The sequence below is a fragment of the Heteronotia binoei genome, chromosome 21, assembly GCF_032191835.1.
Source record: "Heteronotia binoei isolate CCM8104 ecotype False Entrance Well chromosome 21, APGP_CSIRO_Hbin_v1, whole genome shotgun sequence".
NCBI lineage: Eukaryota > Metazoa > Chordata > Lepidosauria > Squamata > Gekkonidae > Heteronotia > Heteronotia binoei.
In genome coordinates, this window is record NC_083243.1 from 101,547,827 (window position 1) to 101,561,822 (window position 13,996).

The 13,996-nt window shown below is 46.4% G+C and overlaps 1 protein-coding gene across 1 annotated transcript in view; it reads right to left on the minus strand.

The window, feature by feature from the left end:
- Window positions 1-1,007: 1,007 nt before the first annotated feature.
- Window positions 1,008-13,996, minus strand: part of EXT2 (exostosin glycosyltransferase 2) — a 164,340-nt gene continuing 151,351 nt past the window's right edge. The window contains exon 14 of the mRNA XM_060261890.1: window positions 1,008-3,203. Coding sequence (XP_060117873.1) covers window positions 3,065-3,203 — 139 coding nt within the window. The 3' untranslated portion in view covers window positions 1,008-3,064. The remainder of the gene's footprint in view (window positions 3,204-13,996) is intronic.

Below are 13,996 nucleotides of genomic sequence, written 5' to 3' on the forward strand. Positions count from 1 at the left end.
CTGGTGATACAACTTGGTGAGAATGGCTCTAACATTACTTTGGCGCACTGGGCCATGGAAGACCTGCATGCATTGAGGGATGAGCTCCCAATTGTGACTTTTTTCTGGTCAGACTGGTTGCAACACCGAAGCTGGTGTGGGACCCGCTCTGCGGATGTCAAATCGGTGAGGCAGAAAACAACCAAGCAGCTAAGTAGCATCGTAGGTGCTGCTGGATTCACCATCTTGACATTTCATCCTGTCTGGAGGCCCTGATGGGGTTCATTTATCTGATTGGGGTATGTATATATGGCTACATGGTGATGCCCTATGCACTTGGCTACATCTGTAGGAGCTTGGGTGGGAGCCGGTAGTCGGGGGCTAGCTTTTTCGGTGGTATCAGCATGGGCTGAATGGTCTCAGGGAATTGGCCTCTGTGCCCATTTCCTGAGTGTGGGGACCCCCCTAGGGGATCTTAGCATGAGGAGCAACTGAAACACCCATCCTGGGGCATGGCTGAAGATCACCCTCATGCTTAGGTGGCAGGGGAGACCACCTCTAGGCATCCACCCTTGTGGGATCCAAAAATCTGCTATCCCAAGGTGACCAATGGATCATCAACTGGCAGGGTGATCAGCTGATGAACTGGATCATTACTAGGCTTACTATAGCTGTAACCAATACAGTTGTGGTTAATTTTATTCCACTCTTTCTTAAGTACTGTGTGTGTGTGCACAACTGAAACTATAAATTAGACTAGTATCTTGGGTATAGAAGAACTTTGTTAAGGGATGCCTGCCTCAGCTCCTCCCCTTGTTGCTGAAGCCGTAAGCAGCAAATGGGCACCAGGAACTCCTCAGTGGACACCATGGTGCCCAGGGGCATCACACATTAGGGATCGTTGTTGTAGTTCTCTACAGTTTCAGTGATGGAAACAGAATAGCCTAATTTTACCACCTTGTACCCTTTAAAATAATTTTCCATTAATCTTTTATAAGCTACACAAAATGAGAAGCTAGAAAAGTATATTGACTCAAGCACACTGCATTTTTAATTTTTTTTTTAATTTTTACATTTTTAGAGCAACTGGGTTGGATCCTACCTGCTTTTCATCTGGTAAAAGAGGGAGGAGGAGTGTCCTTTGACCACCAAAAAGCCTGGTCCAGAGATCATGGGCTATACATAGGCAAGCACTATGCAGGGCGGGGTCTTTACAGAGAGAAGGGGAGTTGGGTGAGGTTGAATGAAAAAACTGGTAGGATCCAGCTCTATGCACGTACATATGCACTGGGAAATGTGATCTCCAGAAAATGTCTAGGTTACAGACCACCGAAAAAATAAAAAATAAAACAAGTGTGGTATAAACAGCTGAAATGCTTTAGGACAATTACAGTTTGTTCCTGAGGCACTGAATTAAACGGTGAAGGCTCCATTTCATAGTTGAAAGTTTTCCAAGAGAATACAGGTAGATATTTCAACTGTTTCTCAAAACTCTTGTTTTCACTTGATGCAGAGGCATACTTGTGTTTGTTACTGAGCTTATATAAGTAAGTGCAGCCAGTCACAACTTCTCCTTTCTGCATTCAGACCTGCCATGCTTAGATATACATTTAAAACATCACAAACACCTACAAAAGTGTCATGGATGCTAATGAAACAGATTCTATTTGCCAATCAGAATTCCAATTCTATCTCCAGTGTTTATGGACAAAGCAAGTGAACTTCCATTGCTGCATATTTCACAATTCTCCCTCAAATTCAGAAGCTAGCAGCTGTTTATCCCCAGCACACATACATAATTATTTATGCAAATTACTTATGCTTTATCTTAAGGAAAGTATACACCACCAGTGGTCCAATGCAAGTCAAGGCTCTGAATAACACTGTACTGGAATGTTTCATTTTGTGGGAAAACAAGGGCTATATCAAATGGCAGACTGAAGTACTAGGCAAACTTAAGTGGCACAGCCCATAATGATGGACTATGAAAGACTTGTTTTATAACCTGGTACTCCTTTTTATGGCACTATGTTTTATACTACTGACTTAGCACTAAATTGTGCAATCAACAGTGCAAGAAACCATTTCACTTTAGAAAAGCATGCCAGAAAGTTAACCTTGAATCATCTGGACAGAGGAGACTTAACAGATAGGAGAAGAAGAGACAATAGGTAGGAGAATATGATACTGAGAAGATACTGAAAGGAAGTGGAAAGTTGAGCCAAGACCTGGCAAGAACCTAAGAAACACAAAAACCATTCCACCAATACCTTCCCTTGTTTCGGAGATGGCAACTAGCCACACTGAACTGAAAACTGTTCTAACCTTGGTATGAAAACGGCACTTACACAACCCAAAATGGAAATACACATTACTCACACTTTGATGTGTGTTTGTAGCGGATCAATTGTACACTCCTCTCTTTATAAATACAATGGAAAACATAAAACTTGTACACTCACCAAACATACTCAAATGAAAAACGTAATTTACTACCTGTCATTTTCTCTACTTCTATTGTAAAGCAGACCATTAACTCATTCTCATGCCAGTTTTCTTTTCTGATGGACAAGAAGGCTGATGTATCAGTGGAGAATCAGTGGTAAATCTCATGGGTTATAGATAAAATAACCTCACACAGATTAAGGGCAGGCTGGGCCATGAAACAAAGACAGAAAGTTGCTTTCCTAGAACGTTAACAATTAGTTCCATTGTTACAACTGTTCAGTAGCAAAATGGTTTCTGTTATGTATGACTAAAGTCTCTCTCCCTCTGAGTGTGTGTGTGTGTAGTCATTTAAGAGTAATCTCTTTGGAATAAATAAATATTTCCCTGGCATTTTGGCAGACCCATGGAGAGTGAGGAAAGAATACATTTTGGTATAGTACAGAAACAGCTGCTTTACCCTTCTTTAAAAAAAATGTTGTCCCATGTTGAAGAAGCTTGAATTAAGCCTAAATGGGGCATTCATCTCTGTATCCTCTTTCCATGCTACTTCCTGGGATGTTTGTTCAAGGCCGTATAGTTTTCATTGTGCTGTTCAGTGTACTGGATTCCAGCATCCAATTTGCCTTGCTGCAAATTTTTACAAGCTTCCAATGTTCGGGAAACTTTTCAGTTTTTCAGGGAAGTCATCTTTGTACAAGACTGGGTCTGCCCGGTGCTCCACCACTTTCAGAGGCATGGTCCCAAAGACAGAGGCAAATTTGTTAATGCACTCAGACCTATAAAAGAAACAAATGCATTGCTTAGTAATGGAACTGTCCTGTTTTATGGGCAGGTTACCTATGGACTATTTGCTATCCATCTTACATTCTTGAAAATCTTTTATCCATAAGAAAATGGGGGGAAAATAAGAGACAAATACCAGAGAGGCAATGTTAGTAAATTGTAGTGATTACAACGAAAAGTCCAATGGCATCTTAAAGATGAGCAAATTTACTATGGCAGAAATCTGTGTGTGTTAGAGTCCACTGTCAGATGTAGGGAGCAGGAACAGGAGCCTTACATGCTATATGGGACTTGGAAAAAGATATGAAGTTATTTGACTGAAGCATTAATCACAGCAAAGGCGAAAGGGATGCTGTCAGCTGCACATGTGCACAGGGAGGTCAAAGCTTCTCTATTATTTCCCTCCAGAATTCCAGGCATTCTTAATGCAATGTAGACATGCTGCAAACCAGGGAGGATTAACTGCCAACATATCTCTTAAAGGGCTACTGTCAGGTCAAATTGTGTTCAGTACAGGGCTTACAAAAATAAGCATGTACGAAACCAAAGGCATAAAGAAATATTCCTTGATTTTATTTTTTTAATACATTGGATACAGTTTTTTCCTCCTTAAAATAAACAAGCATTCCATTAATGGCGTTTGTGGTACTGATTGTACTTGAAAGCTTAATATACAACATTTTTGAAAATCCAAAACCTGAAACTGACAGGTTTATTTTCATTACCCAAGCTGAGTGAAATTAAAATATCCATAGTTTTGTAAAACCAATCAGATTCTGAGTTTGCTCCTCTCCAACATACACTAGTGTTCCTTTTCTAAAGCTAAAAAGTTTGACCTTACTATTCTGCTTGCTGAGCTGAGGGAAGTTCAGCTCAGCAGTGCTGTGGGATCTACCCTTTTCCTGCTCACCTCTATGGTAGCAATAATCAGTGCTTAATGTTTTCAAGAATTCCTCAATGAGCATCAGGACTAGAATTTTGTTTTCTCAAACATTTTAGGAATCAAACTCTGTACAAGATGTTTCACTTCAGCAAACCAATGGGACAGAATAGGATGACTATTCTATACTAATGTACTTTAGGAGTGCCACAGACAAAGAACTAACAGTGTTTCCTTGAAGATTAATGTTACAGAAAAGCAACATCTGTAAACCTGAGTACTTGAACAATCAGAGTAAGTATCTAAACTATGTATACCTGTGAGCAGATTTAATACCGTTCAACTGAAAATGAAACAGATTCACAGCAAAAAGTCCTCATCATTTTTTTTTTCTATCTTAATAGGGATTTCACCCTGACAACAGGAGATTTTTTCCTATATTCTGTTTATCAAAATTAAAATCAGAGATCAGGTCAGTTCCCTAACTTTTTTGGCTACTTGCTTGGTTCCACAAACTCATCCCAGTGCCTGCTACCCTATACAAAGCATTATTCAGAACAGCAGTTTGCATAATCCACTAAGGAAGGTAACAATAAAATTCATAATAGTAACAATTAATTGCACATTTATTCAAAAACCCATTAAAACTTTTAGTGATAACTTTTCAAAGTCAGACAGTCATTTAGAAAGAATTTTAGATACCACATTTAGTAACTACTTCAAAAAAGGTAAAGGTAGTCCCCTGTGCAAGCACCAGTCGTTTCTGACTATGGGGTGGTTTGCCATTGCTTTCCCCAGTCATCTACACTTTCCCCCCAGCAAGCTGGTACTCATTTTACTGACCTCGGAAGGATGGAAGACTGGGTCAACCTTGAGCCAGCTACCTGAACCCAGCTTCCGCTGGGATCGAACTCAAGTCGTGAGCAGAGTGTTCAGACTGCAGTACTGCGTCATCTAGAGTAAATTTCTTTACTTGGAGATAAGTTGGATGACCACACTAAAACTGCATTCCAACAAATAGGATGTTGGAAATGCAAGGTGGAGTTCCTTAATCACTGTCCATAGTGCAGGATAGCAATCAGAAAGCTCAGTAACAAAAAAACCCAGGTTGCTTACCTGAAACTGATGATCTTCGAGTGGTCATCTGTGCAGTCACACACATGGGTCTTGCCACAGGCAATGGATCCATACCTCAGAGTCTCCAATAGCTCGCCTAGAGCATTTTTTGGCGCGCTTTCTGCTCGCCCTGGGGAGCAGGCATCGACTGTGCGTGCCTGGAGTGAGCAGGAGGCGCCATTCCCACTCAGTTTCTTCCAGTCACTACTGACAGTCTACAAAGGTAAAAACCAAGGCAGAAAAAGCCAGCAGAGGGGAAGGCTGGGTGGGCGTGTGTGACTGCACAGATGACCACTCAAAGATCATCAGTTACAGGTAAGCAAACTGTTTATCTTCATTGTGGTCTCTATGCAGTCCCACACATGGGTGACTAGCAAGCTGAAAGTCAAAAGGAAGGTGGTTGCTGGCAAGAAAAAAACATTTCCATACTTACAATGTATGCATGCACTCACCTGGGGTGATTTCAGTGGAAGATGGACCTAAGGACCGCTTGGCCGAAGGAGGCGTCCCGTCTGGCACGAACATCCAAGGCATAGTGCGAGACGAACGTGGAAGGCGAGGACCATGATGCAGCAGCACAGACATCCTCTACGGAGATGCCCTCCAGGAAGGCCGAAGAGGTCGAGACTGCTCTAGTCGAGTGAGCCTTAAGGCCTTCAGGTAAAGGTTGCTTAGCAACTTCGTAACACAACCGGATTGCAATGGATACCCACTTAGAGAGTCTCTGGGTAGAAATTTTGCGTCCTCTTTGAGGATTGCTGTAGGCCACAAGTAAGTTAGGGTCTTTACGGAACGGTTGTGTACGAGAGAGGTAAAAGGACAAAGCTCTTCTGACATTAAGAGTGTGCAGAGCTCTTTGTCCAGAGTCTTTAGGATTAGGAAAAAACGTGGGCAACAAAGCAGAAGTTGAAAGATGAAATTTTGATACAACCTTGGGTAAGAAAGCAGGATCCGCTCTCAGGATCACTTTGTTCCTATGAAAAACTGTATAAGGTGGGTCAGAACGGAAGGCACACAAGTCACTGGCCCGCTTGCCAGAAGTGAGAGCAACCAACAGGGCAGTCTTCCAAGAGAGAAGATTAAGGTCCACAGTGGTCAAGGGTTCAAACGGGGGTTTCATAAGTTGTGGAAGAACTAACGACAAACTCCAAACTGGCACAATCGGTTTGTTAGGAGGGTGAAGGTGCAACATGCCCTTGAGGAATGATTTGGACAGTCTATGGGAGAAAACAGTCTGCCCGTCAATAGGCTTGTGGAAAGCAGAAATGGCTGAAAGGTGAACCTTTAAAGAAGAATAGCTGAGCCCCGACACTTGTAGAGACAGCAAGTATTCTAGGATCGAAGGGAGAGGTACAGACTCTGGATCAAGTTGTTGAGAGAATGCAAAGGAGCAGAAGCGCTTCCACTTACACTGGTATGAGTGCCTGGTAGAAGGTTTTCTAGCATTCAGGATAACTTCCACTACTCTCGGTGGTAAAGATGTGGCCAAATTCTCCAAGCTGTAAGTCCTAGAATTTGGGGGTTGTGGTGCCATACCTGGCCGTGATCTTGAGAGAGGAGATCATCTGCCAGGGGAAGGCAGTGATAAGTGTGATGGGACATTTGAAGGAGTCTCATGAACCACGGTTGCCGTGGCCACCATAGCGCTATCAGTATGCAGTCTGTACCGTCCCAAGCAATTTTGAGTAGAGATCAGGTAATTAGAGGGGTTGGTGGAAAAAGATAATGAAGAGAACCACTCCAGCTGTGGAGGAAAGCATCGTTGCCTCTCCTGGTATAAAAGAGAGGGCATTTCGAGTTGTCTTTCGTAGCAAAAACATCTACTTTTGGAGTCCCGAAGCATGCAAAGATGCGATGCAAGTAATGTGGATTGAGGGACCATTCATGGTCATCTATGCGAATCCTGCTGAGAGAATCGGCCAAGACATTCTCTATCCCTGGAAGATGAAAGGCAGTCAGGTAGATGCTGTTTTTGATGCACCATTCCCAAAGAAGTATGGCTATGCGGCACAGACGGATAGATCTGGTACCGTCCTGCTTGTTCACATAGAAAACTGTGGCCATATTGTCGGTTGTGATCTGGACATGTTGGTTGATTACAGATGGAAGGAATGATTGAAGAGCCCTGTGAATGGCTATGAGTTCTAGGCAGTTTATGTACATGGCCCTCTCGGGGGCAGTCCACAGACCCATGACAGTCTTGTCTTCTACGTGGGCTCCCCATCCCCACTTGGAGGCATCTGTAGTCACGATGACAGACGGAGGAGGAAGAACAAAGGGCATTCCGCAAAGTAAATTGTCTGGTACTGTCCACCAAACAAGGGAGAGTCGAACCCTCTGAGGTACAGTGAGAACTGTATTCTGTGGTTGTATGTGTGGATGGTAGGCACGAACAAACCAAAGCTGGAGATGTCGCATGCGCAGTCTTGCGAATCGAAGAACCGAGGTTGTTGCGGCCATGAGGCCCAGAAGATGTTGGATGGTGATTGCAGGTTGCGTTGGGGTATGTATGACCTCTTGGGCCAGGGACAGGATGGTGTGGGCACGATCCCTGGGAAGAAAAACTAGATGAGATGTGCAGAGACGAGCACCTATGAACTGTAGGTCCTGAGTTGGGGTGAGGTGAGATTTGGTAGCATTCACACACATGCCCAGGAAGGCGAGAAGAGAGAGTGTTGTTTTGAGATTCTTCGCCAGTTGATGTGCTGTGGGAGTGATGAGTAACCAGTCATCTATGTATGGGAACAATGGAATGTTGCGAAGACGCAGAGCAGCTGTGACTACTGCCATGCACTTCATAAACACTCTGGGGACGGTGGACAGCCCAAAAGGGAGGGATCGATACTGGAAGTGATGTTCTCCCATGGCAAAGCGAAGATATTTGCGGTGCTGAGGTCTGATGGTCACATGGACATAAGCATCCTGAAGATCCAGGGATGCCATCCAGAAATCCTGCGGAATTAGGGGAAGGATGGATTGGACGGAGATCATTCTGAATTTCTTGTAGACTATCCGCTTGTTTAGTCTCCTGAGATCCAGAATGGATCGCTTGCCCCCATCCCTCTTGGGCACCAGGAAATATCGTGCGTAGAAACCTGTCCCCCGATGGTGAGGAGGAACAGGTTCTATGGCATTTTTTTGGAGCAAGTCCAGAATCTCTTGTTTGAGATGAGGGGAGGGTGGAGTAACAGTGAAGTAGAGGTGGTGAGGTGGCAAAACGAACTCAATTGCGTAACCTAGGCGGATTATGGTGAGCACCCAAGAGTCCGTGGTAATTGAGCTCCAGGTTGGATAGAACGGGAGAAAACGTGTTTGATAGCAGGGATTCAGCTGTTGAGTGAGATGCAGAGGGGAGTCAAAGAGACTGCTTGGCTGGCTGAGAAGACTTCTTTGTCTGCTGAGAGCGTGGCCTCTGTTGGAAGGGTTGCTTTTGTTGGGGGGGGGGAGTGTTTCCTCTTCCAGTAATCGGATTGCTTAGAAGAGTGTTGACACCTCTGAAAAGATGGTCTCCAGGGCTTAGGTCGATTGAACTGCCGGGAGGCTGGCTGAGAGACTCCAAGGCGCTTCGCCCTCTTGCGGCCGTCATCTACCGAAGTGAGGACTTCATCAGTGGATGCATGAAAGAGGCCAAGACCATCAAAAGGTAGGTCTTCGATTTTTTGTTTAATATTGGGTTACAGGTTGGTTGACCTCAGCCAAGTGTGTCGACGCAATGCCACCGATGAAGCGAACACAGATGAGCAGGAAACGGCATGTCTGATGGTGTTAATCTGCTGTTTCGAAACTTGTGATAGCTCAGAGACTAAATTAGATGCAGCTCTCTGAGAAGTCTCAGGCAGAGAAGGAATGAGAGGAGTAAATTGGTTGGCGAGATTAAATGTATATGCCACAAAATAAACCAAGTAATTGTTAAGCTTGGAATTAGCAGAGGCAAGGTTGTAAATCTTGCGAGCCAAGGTGTCCAACGTCCGGCCCTCATGATCAGGAGGAGTAGGGTGCCTGGTTTGGCTTTAGTCACGATTATGGAGTTTGGAGCAGGATGGGAGGCTAAAAATTTAGAACCAGGAGCATGTACTCTGTACAAAGAGTCAAAGTGCTTCTAAGTAGGTGGAATCGAAGTAGGTTTGTCCCAGGCCTCACACAGACTTTCCAAGTGCACTGGCAACATAGGTAGGAGAGACCCTGGTGGGAAATCCACCTGAACCAGATCGTGGACTATGTCAGAAATCTTGGGTGAGTCGGAAGGAAGAGTAACATTCAAGGCTTCAGCCATGGTAGTAATCAGGTTAAGGTAGGCCTTCGAACCGTCCGATGGAGAAAGACGGGCTGGCTGCGTGGAATCCGAGGCAGGAGAGCCAGGAGGATCTTCGGAGTCAGAAGAGCCTGGGCTGTCCCCGTCGGATTGGGATTCCTCGGTTCCAGGAGAGATCAGAGGCTTGGTAGGTGCAGATGTGGATGCACATTCCTTGGAAGGTTTAGATTGTACTTGTAAGGCAGTCGAAGTCATGGCCAAAGTAGAAGTCGTGGCCGGAGCAGCAGATATGGTGGTGGAAGCAGTGCGGGGTATAAAAGGTTCTCGGTACCGAGGAGGTTCACGGACTCGAAGGGCTTCACGGTCTCGAGAAAAGAGATACTCCGGGTCTCGGGTTTGAGAAGGCTCACGGCTATGAGATGCAACCTCGAATTCACGGTACCGAGAGCAACAGAAACCCTCATCCGAGGGGGAATGGGAATAGCGATGGTACACCCGGAGATGTCTGGGAGATGGCGATCTGGAGAGTGAGGAATATTCATATCGACCCCTCTGGTAATAGTCCTGGTATTCACGGTAGACTGGAGAGCGTGAACGGAAATCACGACGTCGAACCAGTGAGCGGGATTGGACATGCTGGGTGGAAACCTGTGTCGACAACTCTCTGTAGAGAGGAGAAACTCCGATGTCTCGAAAGGATCCAGCCTGTAGCAAAGACTGGGGATGCTCCTGAGAGAAAGTCGGATCTGAACAGGGGTCGGGTTCGAGGATGTTGAATGGTGAGGGCGTGCGAGATCAAACCAGCATAACCTCGACTGCAGCTGGGGAGTGAGGAGTGAGATGAGGCATATCGGAGATGACGTCGGAGGGCGTCGAAAGTTCTGGTGGAAAAAGAGGTTGGATCAGAGCAGAGTGTGTGGAAACTGACGCCATCGATGTCACTAGAGTGGTCAAAGTGGTGGCCCTTGGGGAAGTTGTTGGAGTCGACCTTGTTGGATCGCGGGATTTCTTTGGGGCCGAGGCGGACGAATCGGTATGGCGAGACTTCTTCGAAGCCTTGTGGCCGGTGTCGGAGTGCTTGGATGGTCTCTTGTCAGACTTATGCTTCTTGTGAAGTTGAGGAGCAGCCGACGCAGCCGAATCTCCCGCTCGGTGTGGGGGAGGCGGCGAATCAGAGCTGGGCATAGCCCTAAGAGATTTTTCGAGCAGGAAACTTTGAAGTCTGGCCGCTTGGTTTTTTCGTGCCTGTTTACCGAAGCTGGCACAATGAGGGCAAATATCTACCCGATCAGCTTCACCCAAGCAGAAAAGACAGTACGAATGTCCGTCTGAAGTAGGGATTTTAGATTCACACCTCCGAAAGTAATTTTCCCTTCCATACACTCCGGACAAGGGAGGGGAGAAAAATAGGGAAAGGAAAGCGCAGAAACAAGGGCTTTAAAAAAAAAAAAAATTATGACGAAAAATGACAGAAGAAAGGTAAGAGAAAAAGGAGAATACGATACCAAACACGAAAAGATGAGCTGAGGAGAGAGGAACGCAGTAAGGTAGGTGTTGTCCGGGCAGCAGAAAGGAAGAACGGAAGATTCTATTCACTTACCGTGAAGTCTTCCTTCTCTGTGGTCCCGGAGTGGTCCAGTCCTCACTCTTGGGGATCACAGCTCCTCCTCTTCTATTGCAGGGCTTAACAAACTTGACCCGAAGGGGAGGTGCTTGATCCTCAGAAGCCAGTTCTTCTGTCAGCTATCCTACCTCCCTAATAATAACTTCCAGAACAATAGGAGAGAACATCTCTCAGGAAACAAAAAACAGTCCCCTCCCTCCAGAGCTTATCCTGAACCCTTACTCAAGGGGCTCTAGTGAGGGACCCAGTAACCAACACAGTGCCCACCTCCAACTCTGCAGTCCCAGGACAAAGCTGATACCCCCCCTGACACAACTGGGTGGGTAGGACTGGACCACTCCGGGACCACAGAGAAGAAAAACTTCACGGTAAGTGAATAGAATCTTCCGTTCTCCAGTGGTCCCAGGAGTGGGCCAGTCCTCACTCTTGGGACATAAAAAAGCCGAGTCCCTGGGTGGGCACTTCAGCTTTGTCCCGAGACCACGTGTTGGAGCACCTTCCTACCGAACGCAGCCTCAGCTGAGGCCGCCTTATCAATCCTATAGTGCTTAGTGAAGGAGTGAACCGACTTCCAAGTTGCCGCCTTACACACTACCTCCAGAGAAGGAAAAGCCCTATAGGCCACTGAAGTGGCTGTTCCCCTGAGGGAATGAGCCGTCACTCCCACTGGGGGCTCCAAACCTTTTGCCTTGTAGGCCTCACAGATGCACCCCCTAATCCACCTACTAATGGTGGAGGCTGACACCTTGTGTCCATTGTTTGAAACCCTCAAGGAGACAATCAAAGAGTCAGATTGACGGAACCCCTTAGTCCTGTCCAAATAGAAACTAAGGGCTCTACGGACATCCAAACAGTGCCACAACTTCTCTGTCTCATGGACTGGAATAGGGCAGAAAGAAGGAAGCACAATGTCCTCCGCCCTATGAAAGCGTGAATTTACCTTCGGAATGAATGCAGGATCGGTGCGAAGCACTACTTTGTCCTGATATAAAATGCAGAGATCCTTATGAATCGAAAGAGCCTGAAGCTCCGACACTCTGCGTGCCGAGGTGATGCCCACTAAGAACGCCACCTTAAAGGTCAGCAACTTAAGGCTACACGATGCCATAGGCTCAAAAGGCTTGCCACATAGTGCCTTCAGCACTGTGTTTAGATTCCAAGACGGGGACCTATGCACCTGCGGTGGATTAACCAAGGTCACCCCCTTTAGGAACCTCCTGATATGCGGGTGTGTGGAAATAGACTTGCCCTTCCTAGACCCTCTAACCGCTGCTATGGCTGCCACTTGCGTACGCAGCGTGCTAGTGCTAAGGCCTTTTTCTAGCCCCTCCTGCAGAAAAGACAGTGCGACAGCAACTGAGGCATGTAAAGGGTCTTGCCCCTTATTTGCACACCAGGTATGAAAAACCTGCCAGGTAACATTATAGCTCCTGCTAGTGGAGCTCTTCCTCGAAGACAACATGGTGTCTACCACCTTAGTAGAATAACCCAAACTAATCAACTGCTGCCGCTCAATCTCCAAGCAGTGAGCTGCAGCATTTCTGGTCGTGGATGATGCAGTTTGCCTTGCACTAGTAGATTCCCCCTCAACGGAATTCGCCACGGTTCCAATATCGACAGACTTTGAAGTTCCTGGAACCAGGCTCTCCTGGGCCAAAAGGGGGCCACCACAATCACTTCCGCTTTCTGCTCCCGGACCCTCTGCAGAAATCTCTGGATGATCTGGAACGGAGGAAAAGCGTATAATAGAGTTCTCGGCCAGTCTGAGTTCAGAGCGTCGACCGCCGTCGCCCCTCTGCTTCTTGTTCTTGAGAAATACTGAGGCACTTGGTGATTGTCGTCCGAAGCAAAGAGATCCACTCCCAGCGTCCCGAATCTTTGGCAGATCTCTCGAAACGTCTCGCGATGAAGAGACCATTCCGACTGGTCCAGTGATTGCCGACTCAGCCAGTCCGCTACCACATTGTCCTTTCCTGCCACATGGATGGCTTTGATGGATCGAAGATGTACTTCTGCCCATCTGAACAGGACCTGAGCTTCGTCCTGAAGCTTCCGGTACCTGGTGCCTCCTTGACGATTCACATAGGCCTTTGCTGTCATGTTGTCTGTTTGGATCAGGACATGAGTCCCTGTCAGTCTTTTTTCCATCTGAAGCATGGCCAGTCGTATGGCTCTCAATTCCAGAAGATTTATACTTTCTTTGGCCTCTTGGATGTTCCACTGACCCTGTGTTACCGCTCCGGCCATGTGCGCTCCCCAGCCAAAAAGGCTTGCATCCGTGGTCAACACCACCCTTTTTGGTTCCCGCAATTCCTGTCCCAAGGAAAAACGATTGGGAGTCTGCCACCACTCGAGATCTTTCAACAGATTGGCTGGTAATGTCAGTGAAATTGGGCTTTTGGTACTTATCTGCTTCTGGAAGGGTAAAAGGAATTTCTGGAGTGGCCTCGTGTGGAACCGTGCCCACTGAACTATGTCCTGGCACGAAACCATCATTCCCAACAACTTTGCCAGTAGCATCAGCTTGACTCGCTTCCGTTGCTGGACTTACAAAACCAGCTGCAAGATCTTTGACTGTCTTTCTGGGGTTAGAAAAACCCTGTCCAAGCTGGAGTTGATCTGAACCCCTAGGTGTGTCAGAGACTGGGAAGGTTGAAGCCAGCTCTTCTGAACGTTTATCACGAACCTGTGCAATCTGAGGGTTTTTATGGTCAAATCTAGGTCTTGTTTCGTCTGCTCCGCCAACGGGGCCTTGACCAAAATGTCGTCCAGGTACGGAAACAGAGAGACCCCCTGTAACCGGAGGACCGCCACGAGAGTGACTAAGACTTTTGTGAACACTCTTGGTGAAGACTTTAAGCCAAAAGGCAGAGCTCTGTACTGGTAATGACGCCTGTCGTAAGAGAAGCGAAGA